The sequence below is a fragment of the Zophobas morio genome, unplaced genomic scaffold (genome assembly GCF_036711695.1).
Source record: "Zophobas morio isolate AGI-343-1 ecotype UQ-CSIRO unplaced genomic scaffold, CSIRO_AGI_Zmor_V1 ptg000024l, whole genome shotgun sequence".
NCBI lineage: Eukaryota > Metazoa > Arthropoda > Insecta > Coleoptera > Tenebrionidae > Zophobas > Zophobas morio.
In genome coordinates, this window is record NW_026972129.1 from 2,887,643 (window position 1) to 2,912,496 (window position 24,854).

General features: G+C 33.7%; 1 protein-coding gene across 2 annotated transcripts in view; it reads right to left on the reverse strand.

Annotated features, from left to right (window-relative positions):
• Glurib (Glutamate receptor IB) overlaps positions 1 to 17,860 on the reverse strand; it is a 57,264-nt gene extending 39,404 nt beyond the window's left edge. The window contains exons 1-4 of one of the 2 annotated variants that reach the window (XM_064063675.1): positions 17,758 to 17,860; positions 13,051 to 13,203; positions 12,454 to 12,711; positions 7,070 to 7,323 (exon numbers count right to left, since the gene is read on the reverse strand). In XM_064063675.1, the coding sequence (XP_063919745.1) occupies positions 7,070 to 7,323; positions 12,454 to 12,711; positions 13,051 to 13,203; positions 17,758 to 17,842 (750 nt within the window). In that variant the 5' untranslated portion in view covers positions 17,843 to 17,860. Of the gene's footprint in view, positions 1 to 7,069; positions 7,324 to 9,724; positions 9,859 to 12,453; positions 12,712 to 13,050; positions 13,204 to 17,757 lie in introns of those variants that run through there. The other variant, XM_064063676.1, reaches the window with a different exon arrangement.
• Positions 17,861 to 24,854: the final 6,994 nt, after the last annotated feature.

Genomic DNA, 24,854 nt, shown 5'->3' on the forward strand with positions numbered 1-24,854 from the left:
AAGGTTGTTATGACAGAACTTTCCTCGCACGTCCAACGAAACGTATCCAGCATTTTCGTAAAACTATAAAATATGATGCAATTGCAATTTTTTTTATGAGAATTGAGAACCCAATAAGTTGAATTAAACATATGTAACGGGTGTTCAATTGAAAAATCACTCAGAGTAAACGTTGAAATATCATTTGACACAAACGGAATGTCTGTTCTTATAATATATAGCGTATAACAGGTTATGTTTCTGCCAAATGGATGTTATAAGAACAGACAGGCCGTTTGTGCCAATGCAATTCAACGCGTTCTCTAAGTAATTTTTCAATTAAACATTCGTTATATAATGCTGAAGTAAATAAATGTAAAGAAGTGTGCTACGCATATGTTTCAAATGAGTTTTTACTTTACAAAATTTTGTGATGGCGCCATCAACATTTTTGTAAGGATACTGTATCAACTTAGTAATACAAATGCAGTGTAATTACTAAACAGTACTGTATTCCCAAAGTTTCTGGGAAAATATGGAAGCAATGATAAATCCCAAGTAAAACTCATCATATCTGGCACATTTTAAGTATAATTTATTCGGTAAAAATTTGAGATGACGTCATCAATTTTTTGGGGGGTATAAACAGACATTTTGACTGAAAATTTACCATGCTTACAATAACTTCCATACGTTTGCAAGATATCAAACCATTCGGTTTAGCAGTTCCTGATTTAATCAGTAAAATGAATTGATTCATTCATTAATTTTTTTAAGTCACCCTGTATAAGTAAATCTAAAAAATATTAATGGACTGATAAATCACAAGTATAGACTCATCATATTTTATACATCTTAGATAAGATTTATTCGGCAAAATTGTTAAGTTTTTGAGGAGATATGTAAATATAGTTTCATTAAAAGTTTTCCATACTCATGATAACTTTAAAACATCTGCAAGATTTCAAAGAATTTGGTTTTGTAAATTCAAAATTAAATTACAAAATGTTATTATTTAATTTTAATTTTTTTACAAGAATCTGGACGTTTCGGGTAAAACTCAACACGGATTCATAAACTACACGTGTAGGACTATGATATTTTATAAAAAATAAAAATGAAATAAGTTGCACAAAGATGAGAATGTTGAAAATCAAAAGTTTAGAGTCTTAATCATGCGAGATATTTTTTTCTAAAAAAAAAACGTGTTAATGTAAAATATTGATTTTGTTTTAAATCATACTCATGCTAACACTTTTATTACCTCGTTGTGCTTGGTTTGATTCAATTGTATTTTCTTTAGAACAAAGCGCATGAAAATCTTAAATAATTTTATAAATGCACTAGCTTTTCGCCCGCGGATTCGCTCGCGTAGACGATTCGTTCTGTTGGAGAGCATTATTGCCATAAAAATATTTTTCCTCATACAAACTTTGTTACCCCCTTTCATCTTCGTAGGGGTGGAATCTTGAAAAGATCTGAAATACGTCTTTCATTATTTATGTTGAAGAGTATTAATACCAAGTTCCACGTAAAAATGTAAATTTACAATAGAAATATCTTTCCCATACAAACTTCGCCACCACTTTTCACCCCCTTAGGCGCTGAATCTCGGAAAATGCTTAAATACGTGTTTCATTATACATTATTACCAAATACCACCTCAAAATTTAGAATAGAAATATTTTTCCCATACAAAGTTAGCCAGTACTTTTCAACCCCTTAGGGGTTGAATCTCGAAAAATGCGTAAATACGTGTTTCATTATTTGTGTTGATACCAAGTGTCACGTAAACATTTCAAGTTATAGTTATATATATAGTTCCTATACAAACTTAGCTGCCCAAACTTAAACACCACTTTTCACCCCCTTAGGGGTCGAATCTCCGAAAATGCTTAAATACGGATTTCCTTATTTGTACTGAAGAGAATTAAAATGTACCAGGTTTCAAGTAACGATGTAAATTTACAGTAGACATATTGGTCCTATACAAATTTTATCACCCCTTTTTAACCCCCTTAGGGGATGAATTTCGAGAAATCCCTTCTTAAACGATGCTTGCAGTATAAAATGAACACTCTCTCCAAATTTCAACTTTCTAGCATTAGCGGTTTGGACTGGGCGTTGATAGGTCAGTTGGGACATTGCCTTTTATATATAGAGAAGATTGAAGGGTGAATTTTAATATGCCATACATAAAATACCTAAAATCTACTTAGTATAGTATTTTTAAATATTGGATATAAATCAGATTTCATGTCACGCCCGTGACTGTATTTTAATAAAAAATGATAGAGATGAATTAAATCAATTCGCCCACAAGTTAAATATTGGTATACATAATAAAAAACAGATTATCTAGCTGCTGCGTTCATCAAATTTCTCGAAGGAAAAAGCAGAATGATCTAAAAAAATGCAACGGGTGTGACACGTCCGAAAGTACAAAAGTTAAAATTAAATGAATTTAACATTGATTCTAAACTGCGCTTGATGGTGAGTGCAATGTATATGAAATTAAAATATATATATACAGGCTGTTATTGAAATTCACGTATAAAAAATTAGGAGTATTCTTTGAACTGTAAGGATTGAAACAAACCTTGGTTTTCTAGACAAAATTATACAAAGGAAAATTGACTTCTATCTTTGCCTGTTCTACACCGTTGGCAAATAAATAGTATAAACCGTTCAAGATGTTTTTAGACAAAGGTAGACCATGTAAATCTAGTAATTTGGTTGCAACCAATTTCGTGGGTGGCGGAAAGAAGATCGAAAATCATTTGATAGAAAGAAAATGATCGAATGTATTTCTTAGAAATGCATAAAATAGAATGTAAATGTGATAGAATATAATTATGATAGATTTAATTTTGAACGAAAATACAAAACATAGAATTTCTTTAGATCGAAGGCACACTTGTTAGAAATACATTTGATAGAAATTTATTTAATATAAATACATTTGATAGAAATACAATAAGATAGAATTTTTCACTATCACGCAGCACGGTGTCATATTAATTAATTCAATTAAAATTGAATTTTGCAAAACGTTGTTTCTCACGATGGAAGTGACTAGTTTTGAACTCGTTAAACGTTAAACGTTCGCGATTTGACACTCCCGGAAGCTTACCAAAAAACGGACAAAGGCGAAAACTTCATAATCCACGATTCTGAATGTGAAGATCGAATAATTATTTTTGGCACAAGAAAGAATCTAGAGATTTTATCGAAAAGCGAAAATTGGTATATGGACGGGACGTTTAAAATTGTACCTGAATTATTCTACCAGCTATACACGATACACGGCAGTTACAAAGATATGCATTGTCCCTTGATTTATGGTCTACTAAAAAATAAAACGGAACAAACATACGGGAGATTTTTCGAACAAGTTCGAATGGCTTTGGAAACACCTCCCGCTGTCAAATCTATAACCACCGATTTCGAACAGAGTGCCATAAACGTCTCGAAGCTGCTGTTTCCGAAGGCGACGAATCATGGATGTTATTTTCATTTCAGGCAATGCATCTATAGAAGAATTCAACGCTCCGGTTTAAAAAAGCGCTACGACACTGATGTCGAACTACAGCATCAACTGAAGCTGCTAGTTGCCGTTGCTTTCGTTCCAGTGGAATACGTAGTCAGGGCGTTCGAGGTAGTTTTGGATGAAAAAATGATTAGCGACGAAGGAAAACCGATCGTCGACTATTTTGAAGACACCTGGATTGGTCGATTGGAGCGAAGAGAACGTCGACGACCGCTTTTCGAACACGGTCTGTGGAACTTCTACCAACAGACGTTGGAAGGAAAGCAAAAGACTAATAATTTGGTGGAAGGGTGGCATCGCACTCTTATAAATCAGTTTCATGGAAAAAATCCTTCCATTTGGAAATTTATTGAAGGATTGATGCGAGAACAAAGCATGCCAGAATTGAAGTTGAATCAACAATTGAGTGGTCAACAATCGAGAAGCAATAGTAAACGCAAGACCGAAAATAGAAGACTGTTGTTGTTAGTAGCGAATTTTTATTCAGATTTCCAAGATACTCAAGAATTCTTTATTTCGTATCTAAAGGGAGTTGCAAGTGCAATATAGCATGCAGTGCGATTATTTATTATTCTAGTTGTTGGTGATGTTAATAAGAAGAAATAATTGTTAGAAGGTATTTCTATCAAAATGTTGTTCGACCAAAAATAATTCGATCAAAAGTATTTCGATCATACATTAATTCGCTTCTATCAAAATGTTGTTCGACTAAAAATAATTCGATCAAAAGTATTTCGATCATACATTAGTTCGATCAATAGCAATTCGACCATTTAACAATTCTATTTAAAAAAATCGATTATATGACTTTTCGATCATTTGAATTTCGACTATTTTTACTTTCTATTTTATGCATTTCTAAGAAATACATTCGATCATTTTCTTTCTATCAAATGATTTTCGATCTTCTTTCCGCCAGCCCAATTTCGTATATGTAGGGATCTTTACATATACGAAATTTCCATTCTTAGTACTTAACATAAAATAACAAAAAGAAGTAAATAACTGAATAATATTTACATCGCTTCTGCACGCTTCTTGTGCTTCAGGAATGTTTATCCTAGTTCTAGTTGATGGTAGTCAAAATTTGAAATACATGAATCAAGAAACAAGAGGCAAATTGTTTGTTTTTACACCTGCTTGAATAATATCCAAAAGGTAACCGTTCTTAGGTCAAAAATGTTAAAATGTTAAAACGTGATATTATTTTATTTTGTTATGCCAGTTTTACTATAATGTTTAACATTCAAGGTATGTAAATCACAGCCGTTGCAAATTTACGTCACACCCGTGACACTGTTTTAAATGATGCAGTGTAAAATTTTTTTGGTTACCCCAAGTAATTTATAACCAGAAATTGCTACCTATTCTTCGTTAGTTTGTGTACTGGAGGAACAGCAAAAATGGTTTTGATATTCACAGAAATAGTAAAATCTTTCTTTAGGACATTATACTCAATTTTCTACGAATCACACCCATGACGCCATATATTGTTTTCTCTGTTCCTTACCCATTATTGTATCTTGTCAATTTTTTTATAAATAATTCTTGACACTGTAATCTAGATGCTAGGTATTAATGGCATTTATTCTAAAATATCTCTAATTTAAAACAAAAAATAAAAAAAGTCCTCATTCTGTCATACCCGTGACATATGGATTTACAGATTTATTATTGTAAATTTTGGACATGACGTCATCCCATTGTTGATGGGAATGCTTAGACAAATTTTGGTTAACGTTTTAACGATACTCCTAACATAACATACATATAAAATTTGGCAACAATCAGTCCAGTAGTTTCAAATATTATCTGTTTAATAAAAGACGACAGACGACATACAAACGGAGACGGGGAAACACTTTTTTCATACTGTTGTGGTCTGACACATCGAGAAAATATGAAAGTAGCAAGTACCACGATGGACCCTATTATAATACGAGGGTCAGTCAAATATAAACCGGAATTATTTTTATTAATTTAATAATGCAAAACAAATGTACAAACGAAGTCTAGAATTTTTCTAAGTAGTCTCCCTGAAGGGCTACACATTTTTGCCAACGTCTAGGAAGCTTTTTAATTCCTTTATCATAAAATGTTTGAGGCTGTGTCACAACCCAGTTGCGCACGAACTGCTCCACATCGTTGTCGCTTTCGAAACGCTGCCCTAACATTGCCTCTTTCAGTGGACCAAACAAATGATAGTCACAGGACGACAAATCTGGGCTACAGGCGGGATGTTCGAAGACTTCCCAGTGGAAGTCAACCAATTTTTATGACGTTAAAAGGGCTGTGTGCGGTCGAGCGTTATCGTGAAGCAAAATTACGTCTCGGATTGGAGTTTGGCGTCTTTTGGATCTGTATGCGGCTTTTGCATCGTCCAAAAGCTGGCAGTAGTATGGAGCATTTACAGTACGACGTTTATGAAGAAGTCGACAAACAATATTCCTCTCCAGTCCAAAAAAAAAACAAAAAATGGTTGTGAGGACTATGGTGACTCTCATTTTCAACCTTTTCACGCCCCTCCTTAAATTTTCTGGACCATTCGTACACTTGAGTTTTTGACAACGTTTCTTCCCCGAACTGTGCAAGCAATTTGGTTAAAATTTCGGAGGATTTGACGCCCTCTTTTGCGAGAAATTTAATGATAATGCGTTATGCAACCGACGCTGGCACTGCTTGCTTCGACATGATGCTACTGCTCATTGCAAAAAGATATCGGCTGCCGCTATGGCCACATCCCTTCTCTACATTCCTACCTTTATATTCTATTTATGGCAGTTTATTAGAATTAGTACAGTTTTCGAAAAAACAGAATTCCGGTTCATAATTGACTGACCCTCGTACTTTCTTTGGTTACGCTAGGGAAGTAAAGAAGACAGTGTATATTATTACTAAAAGTGTTTTAGTCAATTGATGAATTTTTGCGATGTATTGTAGGTGTAGCATATCTATCATATTAATTTGCATATTGTGCATTTCATTTCATAAATAAGATACTTCGGTTAAAACAGCATCCAAAATAATTTATATAATTTGGTGACAGTTCAAATTTTGCGCACATTCCATATGCTAACGTCACACATTTAGAATATATTTTAGTGTTGGTGGAAACTACACTAATTTATCACAAACATTCAAAAGTATTGTAGATAATAACCAAAGTTAGACACAGCGGAAGTGATGGGCAATCCACCGGACAAATATTAAAAACGACGGCGCGACGTAAGGCGATAAATTTGGCTAGCCGACTGTGCAGTCTCAACCACGTCACAACCTCAGTGGCGTTTGATGCAAATCAAGGTTTATCTAATCAAGATCATCACGAAAATTGTGATAATGACCAGTCATTGTTAATTTTTAAAGCATTTTAACATCTAGGAGAACTCGTATAACTGAGGAAAACCGAGAAAAAATAGTAAGTAGATGTTATTAGAATTCCCGAAGTTATAGGCTACGACTACAATAGCGCTGGCGATCGGACGGCGATGCCGAAGTGTGATAATAGCACAAGTAAAGAATGTTAAAATTTAAACTCACTAAACCAGAGAGAAGATAGTGATAAGTTCGTTTTCCTAGTGTTATATCCCTCACGTGACTAACGACTATCTCCTTAGCCATATCTGCAGAACAATCTAAGACTACATATTTGTGCTCCCAGCGGGACTGTTCCTCTAGACCTCTCAAGAACTGTAGAGCTTCTGTTACATTACTTATTCTTCTAACTGTGGATACTTGGAAACTTTCACTTCCTGGCATTAATCCCTGATATATTTGCTGTAATCTGAGTAGACCTAAAAATAATTACAAACTTAATAGTCCGTACAACTTGTTTTTAAACGGTTAATAGTAGGTGTTGTTTAACAAACACGTCGAGATAATAAGAAACAATTACTTTATAAAAATGTATTATATTGGAAAATATAATAACAAAGCAAGTATTTTGTTGTTTGAAATTATTTTGCAACTTTTTATATTTTGTTAACAACATTCAGGACGGAATGAATAATTATATCTTATTAAATATATGGTAAGGGTAAGAGTATCTCCCTAAATTAATGTTAGCAGTTTAGTAAATTTAGAAGAATTACGAACACATTTTTTAGCTAGTTGATATATGTTGAAAATGGGTCTAAGTTTATTGAGATGGACCTTTCCCAATACTTGAAGTACAATCGAATAAATTCAGCTTACTTTTGTGAATTTAACTTTTTTTATGATAACCCCTCTAAGTTAAAATAAAGATATGTGTGGACTGTTAAAGTTTAGGTATAAAAGCGTACTATGAGTATAGTTCTAGTGAGTTCTTTTTGCCAACACCAAATCTTGCTATAAAGTCATCAACATTTTAGGACATAGGTATCAATTAAAATAGGTGCAACGCAGGACTAATAACAACAGTACTGCATTCTCAAATTTTCTGGAAAATGAAATGAAGTGTTCTTGATCTGATCAATAAAAAAAGATGGAGATAGTGGCAACCGACATCTAACACGGACTTTCGTTTACAAGGAGGCTGATTGACTCACAGCTCCATGAAGCACGTTTGTAGAATTATATTATGGATCTAAAGAACTAGACGAATTAAACAATAAAAATAATAACAACAATAATAACCCAAATCAAATTAGATTTACAAATCACAACTTCAGGAGTATATTATTTTATACAATTAAATAAATAACCCGACAAGCGAACGATACACACCGCTTTTGAATTACAAGGCCGGCAAAAAGGTTACCAAACTAGATTTTTTTATTACTTCCAAATGGCATGACTGCATAAAATGTAATTTCATGTTCTCTCAAATATTCATAGTTGACTTCTGGTGCACTTACTCATTTGTTACTTCCTCAAGAGTACTTTGAACATGTAGAGGACCTGCGGATGTGGTTATGGTCTTTTTTTTTCTAATAAAGACCTAATAAAAACTTAACGTTGATTGAGTTAATTCTAATGTCAAAATTTTTCTCCTATAATCTTTTATGTTTTAAACAAATTTAAATTTTTGTCGGCCCACAAAATCTTGTGGGACACACGTCGATAAAATGTTTTTACGAGTATTCATGTTGCTCCGCCTCGACTGGTGGCTCGGGTCCGCAATACTATTCATACTCGCAATTCGCAAACATACATTTTCCGACTTTGTATTCCAAATACTTAAGTACTTTGTAGGTCGCTGCCCAATTTTGTCAATTTTACATAATTGAGAGGTGGACTGAAATAAGCACTCTTCAAGTGCTAGGCAAGCAAAAAGGTTACTGAACAATATTTTTTTTATTACTGACGGATGACACAACTGCATTAACTTTAAATTCATGTTTTCGTCTATATTTAAACGTGATTTTTGTTGCATTTACCCATTTACTACTTCCTAAGGCGCACTTTGAATATGTGGAGGAATTGGGGATGTACTCATTATACTGTTTGTTTTTTTTTCCTTACAAAATGATATACCTGATAAATATTTGACGTTAATCGAATTAATTTTAACGTCAAAATTCTTCCTCTATCTCATTTCCGTTAAAATAATTTAATAATTTTTTGGTCGACTTCTACCCAAATTGACATTTTACATACTTATTTTCAAACGAAAAATTACCTACTCTTTTTTGAAGATTTTACATTTTTCGTCCGTAAACCTTTTTCGTTCGCTTTGGATGCGGCACGATGCGGACTCAGAATTTCGATTATTTTAGCAACGTATAGATACGATCAACATACATATTTTAATTGACATTTTGAACATTATTATTAAAATAAAGAGTTGTCGCACTTTTAATTTCCTAGAATCGGGAAGGTCGACCGAAAAATGTAAAATGTACCTCGGCAAAAAATTACCTATTATAGCCTCGCCTGGTTGTTGGCCTCGGCTACGCCTCGGCCATGAAACTGTTAACTCGTCTATAATAGGTACTTTCTACGCCTTGATACATAAATAACGATTAATGCTTTAAACAAATTTAAATTTTTTGCGAGTATTTGTATTGCACCGCCGGGACTAACATCTCGGATCCGCAATATCACGGATACTCACAAACATACATTTTTCGGCCTTGTATTCCAAATAACAATTACTGGCCAAAATGTTGAGGTAACCTCAACAAATTGTTGGTGGTGGAGATGATTACACAAATTTTGTTTAGTGTTATACCATCTACACCTTTGGAGGTAGGATGACAGGAGGGAGCGTACCTCATTGAACCAATGTTAAAGATCCGCTGGCAAAAGAGCTCCACGCAAGAGCCATTTATGACCCTTTCTGTACTACATCGAAAGCAGTCGGTTGTCAACAGAAGATCAGAGGCGGTGCACTTTGGATACGAATGAGTTCACAGGTAGCAAACAGTAAAAGAATTTCACTTTTACCCATTCATGACCCTTACCATTAACATCGATCAAATATATATGTACTTAATCGATGCCATTAACTTGGTACATATTAATTTTTGAGTCGTATGTTCAGCCTCTCGACAAGCGCTTTCGAGTACCCCACTGGAACAACCAGATTCTCGGAGGAACTGGAAGAGCCATTTATGATCCCAGTCGAAAGCGCGGTATCAGGTGCTTTTTCAAACTATCTTCCCCCCTCTCTTTCTACCTCCATGATCTACACGATATTTCCAGCATACATATCAAATTTGAAAACAATCGGTCGGGTAGTTTCGAGAACTATCTATCTAATAAAAATTGGCTCAAAGTTATTTGTTACACAGAATTGCCACAGTTTCATCGAAAATTTATAAAATTTGATTTTGCAAAATGTTATTTATTTTATGTTAACCCATAGGGGTTACTTACAGAAGTAAAAATTTGGTCGAACATTATTTCGACAGAACTTCCCGCGTCTATAAAGTACAATACATCAAATCTAGTTGTTTTGAAATATGAAAAGATTTGATTTTGGAAATATTATTGTTTTATGACAACCATTGTAAGTTAAAATAAAGATATGTAGTAATGTTCAAGTATTAGTAAAGAAACGTGCTACGCGATTGTTTCAAGTGAGAAAATTTTGCGATGACGTCATCAACATTTTTGCAACGTATATCAGTTTGCATAGATGTAGTGTAATACTAAAAATAAAAGTACTGTATTCCTCAATTTTCGGGAAAATGAATTGGGTCGTCTTGAAAATTGATTGACAATCAATAAAATAATGAACCAGTTTACTCACGTACATCGCATGTATTAGCAGAGGCGACTTAATAGATATTAATAATACTAGTGCGAACACCCTCATTTAAAGTTCGAGGGTGCGTTGTTATGTAACGAGACGAAGTCGAGTTGCATAAGCACTCGAGATATTTTAAGGGTTTTCGCAAGAGTGTTATTCAATTTTTTTTTGTTGGTCAACTATGTTGGTAAAGTTGCTACGGAATTGAAAAACAAAAAAATTGTTTACAAACAATAATGGAAATCCGTTTGATGTTCCTGAAAATATTAGAGAAAAAGGAAGATTATTACGAGAACAATTGTTGCCCGTGAAGTCCAAAGAGTGTTACGAAAGAATCTATTTAAGTTTCTGTCATTGGCGAGGGAAAAATAAAGCTTCCTTGATAACAGAAAATGTTATTCTTGTCTATTTACATGAAAAGGTAGGTAAACCTGAAACTCTTTGTTCATGTTACTAATTTCATTTTGTTTCGTGCATCACTGGCCGCATTATTCAATATTAAAATTAACTCTAAAAGTAACGGAAAATCTGTGTATTGAAAAGTTTGGTGGTGTAATTGGATATCTAAAACAGATAAATGTAGGTCATCAAGTGAAAAAATCGAAGGTCTTGTCACGAGAACAAATTGAAAAATTCTTGGTAGAAGCCGTAGATGAAAAATATTTATTTGTAAAGGTAAGTTGTTGGTTGTTTTGCTAAAATAATCATTGTTTAGTTTTTTTTATAGACTGCATTGATTTTCGGCATTGCTGGGGCGTGTAGCCGCAAAGAATTATGTGATCTCTCGGTCAACGATATTAAAGATACTGGTGAAGTTGTGATTGTAACACTTCGAGATACCAAGACCCATCGAGACAGAAAATTTACTATCATTGGACCAGGTTTTTCAGTTAACCTTGTAGACGCATACCGAAAATATGCATCTTTACGCACCGAAAATACACCTAACAATCGATTTTTCTTGTTATATAATAATGGAAAATGTACTCGACAGCCAGTGAGGATAAACAATTTTGGACTAGTTCCCTCTAAAATTCCTGCATATCTGCAATTATAAAATCCTAAAACTTATAGCGGACACTGTTTCCAAAGAAGTTCTGCAACTCTGTTGGCTGGATGAGGTGGAAATACCATTACCCTAAAAGAAGGGTATATTGAAGATTGCGTAGAAGAACGCATCAAAATTGCCAGAAAAATTTTTAAGGGAGCAATATCTGGATCCTCCACAAACAACGATGAAACCTCTGAAACTATTCAATATTTGAATGTGGCTGGACCCTCTGCAAGTGACCCAGGCCCTGCATCATTATCTAGTGATGAAAAGGAAGATAAATGTATTCAGTATTTTGAAAATTGTAATTTTCACTTTCACATCAAAAGGAGTGACTGTAGTAATTTCTTGAATATTAATTGAATTTCTTATCATTTAGATTGTACAGATTTATATTGAATGTTTGATGCTAATAAACGAGAATTATTATTGATATGTTTAATTTCGTGTTTTAAATTATCGTAAACGCATTTTAAATCGCTGTTTATAGTTGAGGATGAAGGTATTAAAAAGATGATTTAAAACCAATTTGACCAAACCCGCCGACAATTTTACTATTTTTAATTCAGTTCTGTTTTAATTTCTAAAGTAATATGTTCACGAAAATGTTATCTTTCCAACTGGATTTGCAACTGAATAAATTATATCAGTTACCAATAAATATATCCATAGCTTTATAGCAATTTGACTACTCACCATCATTTGAATCATATAAATAAATAATTTTGGACCAGCCGTAGTATTTAACTGTATCAATAATGGCTTGGTGATATTCCGGTCTCATCGATATGGCATAATCTAAAAATCCTGATGAAGGAGCAAGAACTTTCTCAGGAAACCATGGTGTCACAAAAGGCATCTGAAACGTATTGCTGTAGGAATGTAAAGTATCGAACGAATCTGGAGATACGGCTCCTAACATCGAAAAAATTCCCCTGTGAAATTGAGAACATACTGCAACAAAAGAACAAATTAATAGAGTAGGTACATACAAACCATATACAGTCTGTTATGAAACTCAATGCAAAAAATTTAACTGGTAGTAAAACTCATCAATATATGAAACTTTGTTATATGCAGTGACGGCCAAAATAAAGTAGGACACTTTTCTTTCCCTAGTGTGAGTTTTAAACTTGTATTGACGTTTAAATGTCACTGTTAATGGACACAACTAAATTTACTGAAAAAATCCTTTCAAGAGGTGTTCTACTTTAAACTACTACTACTGCTACTAAATACTTTACTACTTTAAATGAATTAAAAATCTGCTAGAAAATTTGTGAAAATACTTACTCAGTCTTGATAATTTAAAAGCGTCCGCTGTATTGATAACATCGACGTAAGCTTGTAGCTCGAAACGTCGAACTGTTACGTTCTGATTATGACTAAACACTGCAGCCTTAAATGCTGCTTGCACTTCATCGGTTCCTTGTTCAAAAATAGCACCTAAAAATATTTACATAACTAGATCAAAACTCATGGTAAGATTTTTAGTGACGTTTATATAAAACAATTGCTGATTTTATTAGATCGATACAGTATTTCTAAAGATATTTGGAAACAGAGTTAATCACTTACTGAGTTTCAAAAACCCTGGTCAACCTTCAACTACCTGCTGTTGAGCTTAATCCCATGAAGTACCCGAGGTACCCGAGTATTCTGCTTTTTCGGGGTTGGTTTCCAGAATGCAATGCAGTGAAGTGGATTTCTGACTTGTGGTGCGGGCGTTTGAAACATTTATGGTAGGGACATTTATATTCCGCTGAGAGTCCAATAAAAGTGTATAAGTCTGTTTCCAAATATCTTTAGAAACACTTTAGTAATCTCTAAAACTACGGAACCCGTTACATGAAATTTTAAGCGTACCTACTTAAAAAACGAAAACGGTGGAAAATTTAACAAAATTTGATTTTGTGGGTAGATCCTGCTTAAAATTTATGTTATGACATGATTTGTTGTTAAGATTAGCGACGGCACAAGATTAGTTAAAATTAGTACTGTAGTGCAATAAGCAGGTATTTGTTACAATTAGGAAATAGTTGTAGTGAGCAGATTGTTAGTAGAAGTAAGTAGATAACTTATAAATAGAGGGAATCAAATTGTAATATAATCAAAGTATGTGAATATACGTGAGTAAGAAGTGCGACCATCATTACAATATATTCATCTTAGAAAGTCGACGTTAAATAAATGCTTGTTAAAATGGAAGGCTCGAAATGGAATACTGTTTATGCTTCATTAACATGTTTTTATTTTTATTTCCTGAGCCAAATCTAGGAAAGTATTATGATAATTTTATGTTTTTTCGAGGTTTCATATCTCCCAGAATATGATAAAGATCTCCCGTTACCATCTGTCTTTCGTCTATTGTCTCTCGTCTGTTAGCGAATTTATAGACGAATCCCCGAAACGACTGGACCAATTACATTTTAAGTGTAACTATTTTAAAAATATCAAGTTTCGACCAATTTTTTACTAGTAGAAATTGTAAGACAATAAATTGAAAAAATAAACCTTCAATTTTTGACGCAAAATGTTTAGGTTCACAAAAATTTACATCAAAGTAGTTGCTGGTGAAGTGTATTGTTTGATACATGATCATTTTCCGGGTTGGGTACTATTGTTTGATATTTGAAAATTTTTGACGACAATACTATTTTACGGATTTTCTTAATAATGTCTGCAGAAAAGAATGTGATCGAAATTGAACCATGCACGCCTCCAGAACTAAGAGAGGAGGCTCAAAATTTGCAAGAAAAGTTACCTATTGCCTATTGTCGGAAAAATCTATGATTGTTTATGAAGAGTATAAAGACTGGTGTTCACAGAAGCAGGTCGCTGGGACCTTAGAAAATGTGCCTTTAGTCTACTTCCAGGATCAATCAAAGATAAAGAAACCTTCCACTTTATGGTCAGTTTTATTCGATGTTACGCTCTACAATTTCATTAATGGAAAACATTGATATTGTAACGGAATAGATATGTACCTAGTCAATAAGTAATGTGTGAAAGAGAAAGTGAATGATTAGATTAGGGGTTAATGTAGATATATGTAATAAGAAATGTACAGGGCTTTTGTAAATAATTATAAGGGCGTAGTTGGCCATGGATTTCAAAAATCCCCTGCACTGAAATTATGCCCGTGATTATGCATCATTATGACAGTTGTCATTTGTCACATTAATGTCTAATGTCATTTGTAACATGTCATTTAAAGTCGTCGTTTTAATTGTTTTAATGTTTTTCAAGTGCGAATTACAGTAATTCTCGTTGATCCAAGCTTAAAACAACAAAACAGTCATTTTCAGAACTCTTGGTGGTTGCGTACGAAAATTTAGTTTTTGTCCTAGGAAGCGAAGACGGTGAAAATGGTTTATTCTGTAGAACAAGACACTTTCATCGTTATGTCTTGTTATCGTAATGGGACTTCGTAAACGAAGAATGTGTGTATTCTGTAACCGCTTGTAAGCAAGAATATCTGGCCAAATACCGTGATTTAATAATTCAAGAAATATCGTTAAAGGGCCACATTAGAGATGTAATGAACAAATTTGTTCGAACTGGCAGTATCAACAAAGAGAAAGCTCGTGGAAGACTTCATCTGAAGAAATTGTCGATGATTTGAGACGACTTGAGCAGAATTGAACAATTGAACAACAAGTCCAAAGTATTAATAATAATAATAATAATAATAATAATAATAAGGTTTATTCTCCAACGGGACAAGCCCAATTACAGGAAAATTATAATAACAACATAAAGTATAAAGGTACAACATAAGTAAAATTCTACATATAAAAACTAAATAGGTTATAACAAAATAAAATGCATAGCTATTGACGAAAGGATGTTACAGAACATTTTTGAAATTAAAAAGAGAGTGAACAGTATGATGAATATTTTCAACATTTACTGTAATGTTTAACCGCAATAGATTTGTTTCATTTTATCATAATGAATTAGTTTTATTTTTTAAAAACATATGAAGCGTTTAGGCAACCAGTTATACACATGTGTGTGGTCCATGTGTGATCTTTGTCATGCGTCCTTGGGCACTTAGTACGGATCTCCGTACAGTTAAATCTGAGAGGCGGCACGTTTACATGACGTACTGCGACCCTATAATCATTTATGGAAACCCTGTGTTAAGTGAATAGTAAGTGTGGAGAGTAGCAAGCAAGCGGTGCAAAAGAGAAGAACAAAAAAATATATTTGTAATTAAACATAGAGTTCCAACAGTCCGTTGACTAAGTGGAACCAGGGACCCTACATGGCGATCCTGCCAAGTCCGTGTTGTGCGAGATCAGTGGGCTAACCTCAAACACCGACATCGACCAGTAATAAAAAAAAGTTGTATATGTAATTGAAATTGTTATAGAAAAGTTTTAAAACAATCGATATTAACATAAATTGCTAGAATGACAACAAAAAGTCCAATAGTTTTTAGCATTTTGACAATGTGGCACTTCCAAAGCCTGTATAAGTCGTATGATTTTCCCACATGGTCCAGTAGATTCGCCAATATTTATGCCAGTTGGAACACAGGGTACACTAAAAGGAATGTTATATGAACAATTAGAAGAATTTTATATTTGCAATAGAAATAAGTAGTCATTTCCTGGATGATCAATTTTAAGAGCCAGCTATTTGTTTTAAGTTTTGATTGCTAATGTAATTTTAGATGGTAGGTATCAGCACACGAAATTTATGACGAGTTGAAAAATATTAGGAGTAGAACATATTTAATTAAACTAGGCAGTGACAGGCGCAATAAGGGTGAATGTTTGAATAGAAAAGTAGATGAAGCTAAAATAATATATTCACAATTACAAACAATTATTACTCAGTTTGATAAAGATTTGAACTTGTATACTGAGGAAGAAGTTGAACACTTTAAAAAGTCCGTAGCTGCCAGTAATAAGTTATACTACGAAATTTTAAATTTTGCAAAAGAAAAAAGGCACCGATTTTCTCAAATGGCTGTCGATCTCAAAGTAGCTTGCAATCTGTTGCCAATAATGAATGATAATGAAGGTGTCACTTTGTCATTTTCAGTGACCATTGAATTATATGATACAATGTTGGATGTAAATATTCCAAAATGAAATTTTCGAAAAGTCAACAATAACCCGTCTACTCAAAGTATATTATAAGTAATGGGTCATGTTTTGCTGTATATTTAAAGTAAAATTTACTAAATAAAATTTTATTCTGATATACGAGTAATATATACAACCAACGTTTTCAAGCGGTGATTAAAAAAAATTGGTTATTGGTTTAACCGAGGGTTTAACATTTTCAAGATATTCACAAGACATGCATAAAATTTTACAGTAACTAGTTGGTAGTTTCGGAGATTGTCTATAAATTTTAATCAACTGTTAGTCAACAAACAAGCAAAGACGGGAAATTTAAAATTAAAAAAAATTGCAGATAAAATTGGAAAGACGCCTTGGCTATAGCTTGGACAATAAAAATATCAAAACTCCGTGTACCGCATAAAAAACATTAAGAGTAGGTAAATAAATAGTAGAGCAATTTTACATTGTGAAGATATAAAATTAAATTGCAATATTCAATTTTGTAATGTTTACAATAATTTATGCTATATTCTGAATTGCATTTGAAACAACATCATAATAACACCTACTTACTAAAATCTATTTCATTAGTTTAATGTAATAGTCATTGCAGGTTATTGAGCAACAGAGGAACTGCTTCTACCTTGACAAAATTTGATTTGATAAAAAATGTGATAATATTTTTATTTTAAGTCAAACAATGTATTTAAATCATGTTTCATAATTTACTGAATTTTCATTCTTGTTTCAGATTATTCCCACAATTTAAATAAACATGTGCCGTTATATTCTGTATTAAGAATGTTGTGTGTTACTGTATGGACAAACGAAGTCTGTAAATTAAACAACAACAAAACTTAAATGTTGTTGGCTTTCCTATTTTAATCTGCGAGATAATAAAAAAAAATGTTGTATTTACCTAAAGGAATTTTATCTCCAGTGGCTAAAACACTAATTATAGTAAATGTCAACAAAACTAGATTCTTGATATCAGCAGCACTCATGGCGCTCGCCCAGCTTCACTGACGCTGGACCAAATCTAACAAAGCGACGCCCGAGGTATCGGCGCAGTCGCATCCTTTAATTCTAACTTCGATTACTTTGTTTTATGCAGCTATTTTCAATCATTTAATTACTTGAAATCTTAAAAATTAGAATCTATGAAGACATAAATGATCGACTAATTAATATAAGTAAAAAAAAACATATTTTTTGAAAATAAATTTCGAAAATATACATACAGTGCATGCTCTTTAAAAGTGGCCGTAGGGGTTCCCATGTTAAATTTTATACCCCACGTTAACTTATGTTTGACTGAAGATTGAGAGTTGAAATTTTTACTGGATGTAATTTTGGTCATGTTTTGTGAAATTTATTAAAGGTATAATTTAAATTAAACAATATTTCTTTTAAAAAATTAAATTATTTGGGAGTTTTTGTCGGTGATATTGTAGGCAGCCATGTAAAAACAGACATCCTGACTTTCCCTGACCGGAATTCATCAACTTGCCGGAATACACAATTAAAGTAAAAATGGAAATGACCTTTGGATACATTAAAGGCTTATCGACAAGAGAAACTGCTCAAAATTTTGCTGCAGCATTCCCACATCGTCCCATACCCGGTAAGACCACAATTCAAAGATGCCAGATTTACAGATTGTCTCGACTGTGTACATCAAAAATGCAATTCCAGTGAAATTATCCTTTATTTTCTTTATTTATGTTTGAACTCCATCATTCGGTTTCTTTTCGAAAAACTGGAGTAAAGGTGTTTAATATTTCAATTAAAATTATGCTGTCAAAAATTACAAAGCAAAATGATAAATCAAAATCTCCTAGGACTACGTAAAATTTTTAAACAAAAATAATGTTTACTTTTTAAAACACACATTAGCAAGATGCACTGTATATGTTTATGTTTGTTAGTCACACTCTCACACTCTTTCATATTTTTCGTTCGTCATAAAATTACATCGTTATAAAAAACTCAACAGTGTTGGTACTACAAATCAAAAATATTTTCTTTTAATTCTCAGAAAAATATTTTATGTATATAATTTGGCCAAAACGTTTTTTTATCCAATCATCGATTAGCCCAGTCAAACCACTTACCAGTGAAATATTTTTTAGTGCAAGTCGTATTATTTGCAGTCATTTAGAAAACATAACATGCAGTGCGGTATGATACAGGTTGAGTCTTGCGATAGTGAGAACTGACAATACTAGTGAAGCAAGGACTCCTCAGACTTAAGGCTTAGATGGGTGACCTGACTGTCGACTCGATGTGTCACTATCACAACCATGGTACAAGAGCACATTGTCACACAAGAGTCAATAAAAGATCTTACCCCATAATTCTCAAGAACAGATGCGATTTTTCGATCATGGTATCAATAAAACAACGTATGATAAAGTTTTAATAATTCTATCAAATATGGCTACCATCTTTTTTAGGTATTTTCTTTTACTTTTCTTAAATGAATATTGTTTATTAGCAACACATTTGCCATCAACTTATGCTTGTTTTGACAATCCTCGTGTAAAACACCATGCCTCGTGTACGAAGACTTCAACAGTACTACCAGTCTGATGCATTTGAATGAAGTCGAATAGTTGCCATGAGAGAAGCGGGAAAAATAAAATGGTTTGGTGAGGAACACTGGAATGCGATCTATCTATCGTCGTATGCAAGAATTCGGACTCCGGAGTTGCCGTCCACAGCTAGTGTTGCCGTTGACTCCAGAGCACAAAAGCCATCGGCTAGAATGGTGTAGAGAACGTCAGTAGTGAAATGACGAATGGAAGAATGTCGTCTTCAGCAACGAATCTCCCTTCTATTTAGGGACCCATGATGGTCGTAGGAGTTTACAGTCGAAAGACATATACACCGCACTGTAGGGGTAATGGTATGGGCCGCCATTGCGTACGGTAGCCGGTCACCCTTAGTCTTAGTTAAGGACAACATGACAGCCGTTCGTTACATTAACGATATTCTTCGACCTTCTGTGTTACCATACATTCATGGGCTTCCAGAAGCTCTTTTCCAGCAGGACAACGCCCGTCCTCGTACTGCACGCACAACAATGAACTTTTTTACAAATTCCCACGTGAACCTCTTGCCATGGCCTCCGAGATCTCCGGATCTATCGCCCATTGAACATGTGTGGGTGTAAGGATATCCTCCCCAAACATTAGCTTCTCTACAAGATGCTGTCCAGGTAGCTTGGGATGCAATACCTCAAGTTGTATAGACAATTTAATTTTATCAATGCCAAGGAGAGTAGCTGAGTGCCTAAAGAATAGAGGTTGTGCGACTCATTATTAACATTTTATCAACAATTTGTGTTTTTTTTGTTGAAAATTTGCAGGAATGGTGATACGGCTCGCACGCTCGAGAGCGGCGAACGAAATCGTGCGAAATCCAAAACATTACTAAATGACAGATGATGGGTCGGTCGGGATTCTGCACTACTAACACTTTTTACTTCTCGTCTCTCGGGGCGAAAGCTTCCTCGATGAACTCGCTCATTTCAAGACTTCAGCTTAAATGCCTGCGGTTTTCTGGCTACGTCGGCGTGGCGGTCGCGAATTCACCCCCGACTCTCGATACTGCCACGTCCCGTTTTCCGGCTCACGAAAATTTGCTTCATAGCAAATCATAGTAGGTATATATAAAAAAAGATGAAACGTGTAAAACTGCATTTAGAGAGGTGCAGATATATTAACACTTTCTTGTCTCTACATAATATGTATATAAGTGTATTTGTCATTTTTATAAACACAAGAAAACTTTCGCCAAAAATAAAAGTGATCACTATTACAGTACTAGACACAAAAAAAGTAAATATTTCAAGCACTGCGCTCTATCAGATAAGATTGTATTTTAATTCGATTAAATAATCGTACTACAGTGCCCTACCAAGTGAATTTAAATCTTTAAGTTGTAAGAAATTTAAAAGTAAGGTAAAATATTATTATCAACAAAGTCTATTATGACCTAAAAAATTTCCGAGTGGGACTATTCTCACATACCTACTTAGCAGTAGGTATGTGAGAATTTTTATCTAAAAATATACCTATGGTTTTACACATTTATTTGTTTCTCGTGGGTTACTTTAAACTATGTCATGTCTATGTGATATTCTTCTCGAATTTGTATGTTTTTGCTTTTGACGTTGTGCTAACTGCTTTATCATACATTTAGTTTACTTCCAAGTAAGCTTATTATTGGAGTCCAGATTCTACGCAAAATGCATACTGCATGAATGTTTAGCATATCATTGCGTTTCCGGTGAATAAAATCGGCGTGGATAAAACTCAACAATTTATTTCTTAATAACTCGGATTTACACGAGTGATTACACAGCGACTATGTACAAAATAATTCCGGCGCAACTTAACTGAATTCGTTTACTCTCTGACTGAATCAACTGAGTAATAATCGTTCCCGAAGGTAGCCTCTATTTAAAGCCATGCTTCCCTTATAGAAGTTCCGCAGTCGAGGTCTTCCTAGATTGCCAATCGCGACTTCCTCCTCCAGGCTTTTCTACTTTTCTTTGAGCGAACGCCGCTGGGCCGGCGTCATCGACGATGACTTACCCATCGTTGCCGCACTTACTAGAGCAGCTTTGATAACGAAAGGGTACAGCTGGTGGGAGTGCGCAGAACATTGTTTTGGTTTGGCCTTACAAATATTGTGAGAGCAGTGGCAGCGGGGATGAATATTTCGACTTTGAAATATCAAAATATTTTTTGTGTTAATAAAAATATCAATTTTCTATTTTATTAGCGTTGACATTATAGAAAATGAATTTAACGGTTTGTTAATGCTGTATTATGATGTATTAGTTGAATAAAAAACTAAGTAAAAGAAGTAAAAAGGTAACTTTTAGTGAGCAATAACAACTGATAAATTACGGTACAGTGTACAGTTAAAGCTATATAAACGACAATTATGCTAAAATATGAACTGTGATTATTATTTCGAGGTTAAAGACAGAAAACGTTAAGCCTTATTGTAATCCGACTTTATATATATTGACAAATTGTGCCAGAAAATTAAAAACCATGTAACTATAGTCATGGGTTGCTAATTCTCAGGGTTTTATCCCCGCTTTTATCTAGCTGAGCCTCCCTTCTCAATACATCGATGTTACGCCACTGCTAGTCCGACTACAAGGGGTGCAACTTAAGCCCCACCCCTGTACCCTTTCGTGGTGAAATTACTTCTAGCAAGTTCTCGACGGCCCATAGGCTTCGTACCGGGGCGGCTTATGGGTTTATTTCGTAACAATATTTTGCTATTTTTTCTATGTTTCGTATATTTAGGAAGAGGCGCATATTTCCATTAAAAATATGCACAGGTTCATGTTTTCCATGTACATAATAATAGAATATAGGAATACTTTCTCTAGACTGTACCTATTGCACTTATGGCGATCATTTTGCTGCATTTTAATTACCTGGTTTTAACCGTTTAAGATGAGTCACGACTAATATTTTTATGATCAAGTAAAAGTGAGGTTGGTGTCTGCGTAGGTACTTAGCAAAAGGAATGAGATAAATTATTCATTTTTTTGTATGTACTCATAATTGTTAATGTATAAAAAATGCTGAAAGAAAAACTGCCCTGGTTTTGTCATGGATTAAAGATAACCCAGAACAAATTTGCTGTGACGAAAGCATGTAGTAGGATGATGAATTATAAAATGAATTAATAATTTATAAATTAAAATTTTTTGCACAAATCTATAAAAACACTAGCTGACCCCGTGAACTTCGTTTCACCTACAATTTAATTTTGAATCTGCAAAACCGAATGCTTTGAAATCTTGCAGATGTTTTAACCATATGATAAGCATAATACATTTTTATTCAAAATATATTTACTCATTCCATCCAAAAAATTGATCACGTCAGCCCAAAATTTTGCCAAATGAATCCTATCTAAAATGTCCAAAATAGCATGAGACTATACTTTCACGATATAAATTAATAAATTTTAAACATAATTAATATCACTTATAATGTTTAAATATGATAAGCATAAATATATATGATAATTAAACCGAAACTCGTTGTCCTACAAGCCCGAAATTATTAAAAGCAAATCAATTTGTTTAAACATTGTTAAATTATCCCCGAAAATGTGCATTTTCCCCGCCAAAGTATGAAAAATAATTTTTGCAATCTCATCGTGACGTACGATGACGTCACTGTCACCTGAGCTACCTGCCTGAAGGTCACATTTCACGGTCCTTTGTGTTCAGTATTAATTTCTGTTTGATGGCCGCAAGATCGTCGCGTCGTCTTGGCGTAAAAGTGGGGCGTTTTAGCGAATTTCTACTTTATTATTAATAAATATTGCGGAAAATATGTTGTGTTAGTGCTGTGAACACAAACGAAAATGGATATTTTTCCGAAAAAGACTTGATGTACAATTTCTGAGCTAAAATATGAAAAATAATTTTTGCAATCTCATCGTGACGTACGATGACGTCACTGTCACGTAAGCTATCTGATAAAAGGTCCATTTCCATCCTCTGTGTTTAGTTTTGATTTCGGTCTGGTAGCAACAACACTGGAGCTCCGTTTTGGGTTAAAAGTAGCACGTGTTCGCGAATTTCTAATTTATTGTTAATAAATATTAGCGAAAATGTTTTGTGTTAAGTGCTGTGAACACGAGGGATAGTGGATATTTTTCCGAAAAGGCCGAAAATCATGGTAAGTATGATTTGAGTTTTAATTTATTGGGTTCCATGATTTGTTTACTCGACAAAGTTTAACTTTTGGGAAGATTTTCGAAACGATTGAAGTTGGTTGATCAAAGCTATACATTTTCGCGATATAAATAAATAAATTTTAAACATAATTAATATCATTTATAATGTTTAAATATGATAAGCATCAATATATGATAATTAAACCGAAACTCGTTTTCCTACAAACCCGAAATTATTAAAAACAAATCAATTTATTTAAACAATGTTAAATTATCCCCGAAAATATGCATTTTCCCGGCCAAAATATGAAAAATAATTTTTGCAACTTCATCGTGACGTACGACGACGTCACTGTCACGTGAGCTACCTGTCCGAAGGTCACGTTTCTCGGTCCTTTGTGTTCCGTATTAATTTTTGTTTGATGGCGGCAAGATCGTCGCGTCATTTTGGCGTAAAAGTGAGGCGTTTTAGCGAATTTCTCGTTTATTATTAATACATATTACGGAAAATATGTTGTGTTAGTGCTGTGAACACGAACGAAAATGGATATTTTTCCGAAAAGGACCGAAAACAGGATGAGTACGACTTCAGTTTTAATTTATCGGATGCCGTGATTCGTTTATTCGACAATGTTTAAATTTTGGAAAAATTTTCGAAACGATTGAAGTTGGTGGGTCTTAGCTAGACATTTTCGCGACATAATTAAATAAAATTTAAAGATAATTAATATAATTCATAATGTTTAAGTATGATAACTATTAATATATGATAATTAAACCGAAAACCATTTCCCGAAGAACACGAGGTTAGCAAAAACAAATTAGTTTGTTTAAACATTGTTAAATTAATCCCGAAAATGTACAATTTCTGAGCTAAAATATGAAAAATAATTTTTGCAATCTCACCGTGATGTACGATGACGTCGCTGTCACGTGAGCTACCTGTTAAAAGGTCCATTTTTCCGTCCTCTGTGATAGTTTTGATTCCGGTCTGGTAGCAACAACACTGGAGCTCCGTTTTCGGTTAAAAGTAGCACGTGTTCGCGAATTTCTAATTTATTGTTAATAAATATTAGCGAAAATGTTTGTGTTAAGGGCTGTGAACATGAAGGAAAGTGGATATTTTTCCAAAAATGCCCGATTTTTTTTGAAATTTGTTATTAACAACATGCATTCAGCACTGATAAAGTACGGCTTTAGAATATATAAAGTACTGCGTTCATATGTAATTCAAAAAATACCGTATGCATCATTTTTAAAGTACGGCGTCCAAATTTACAAAACACGGTGTCC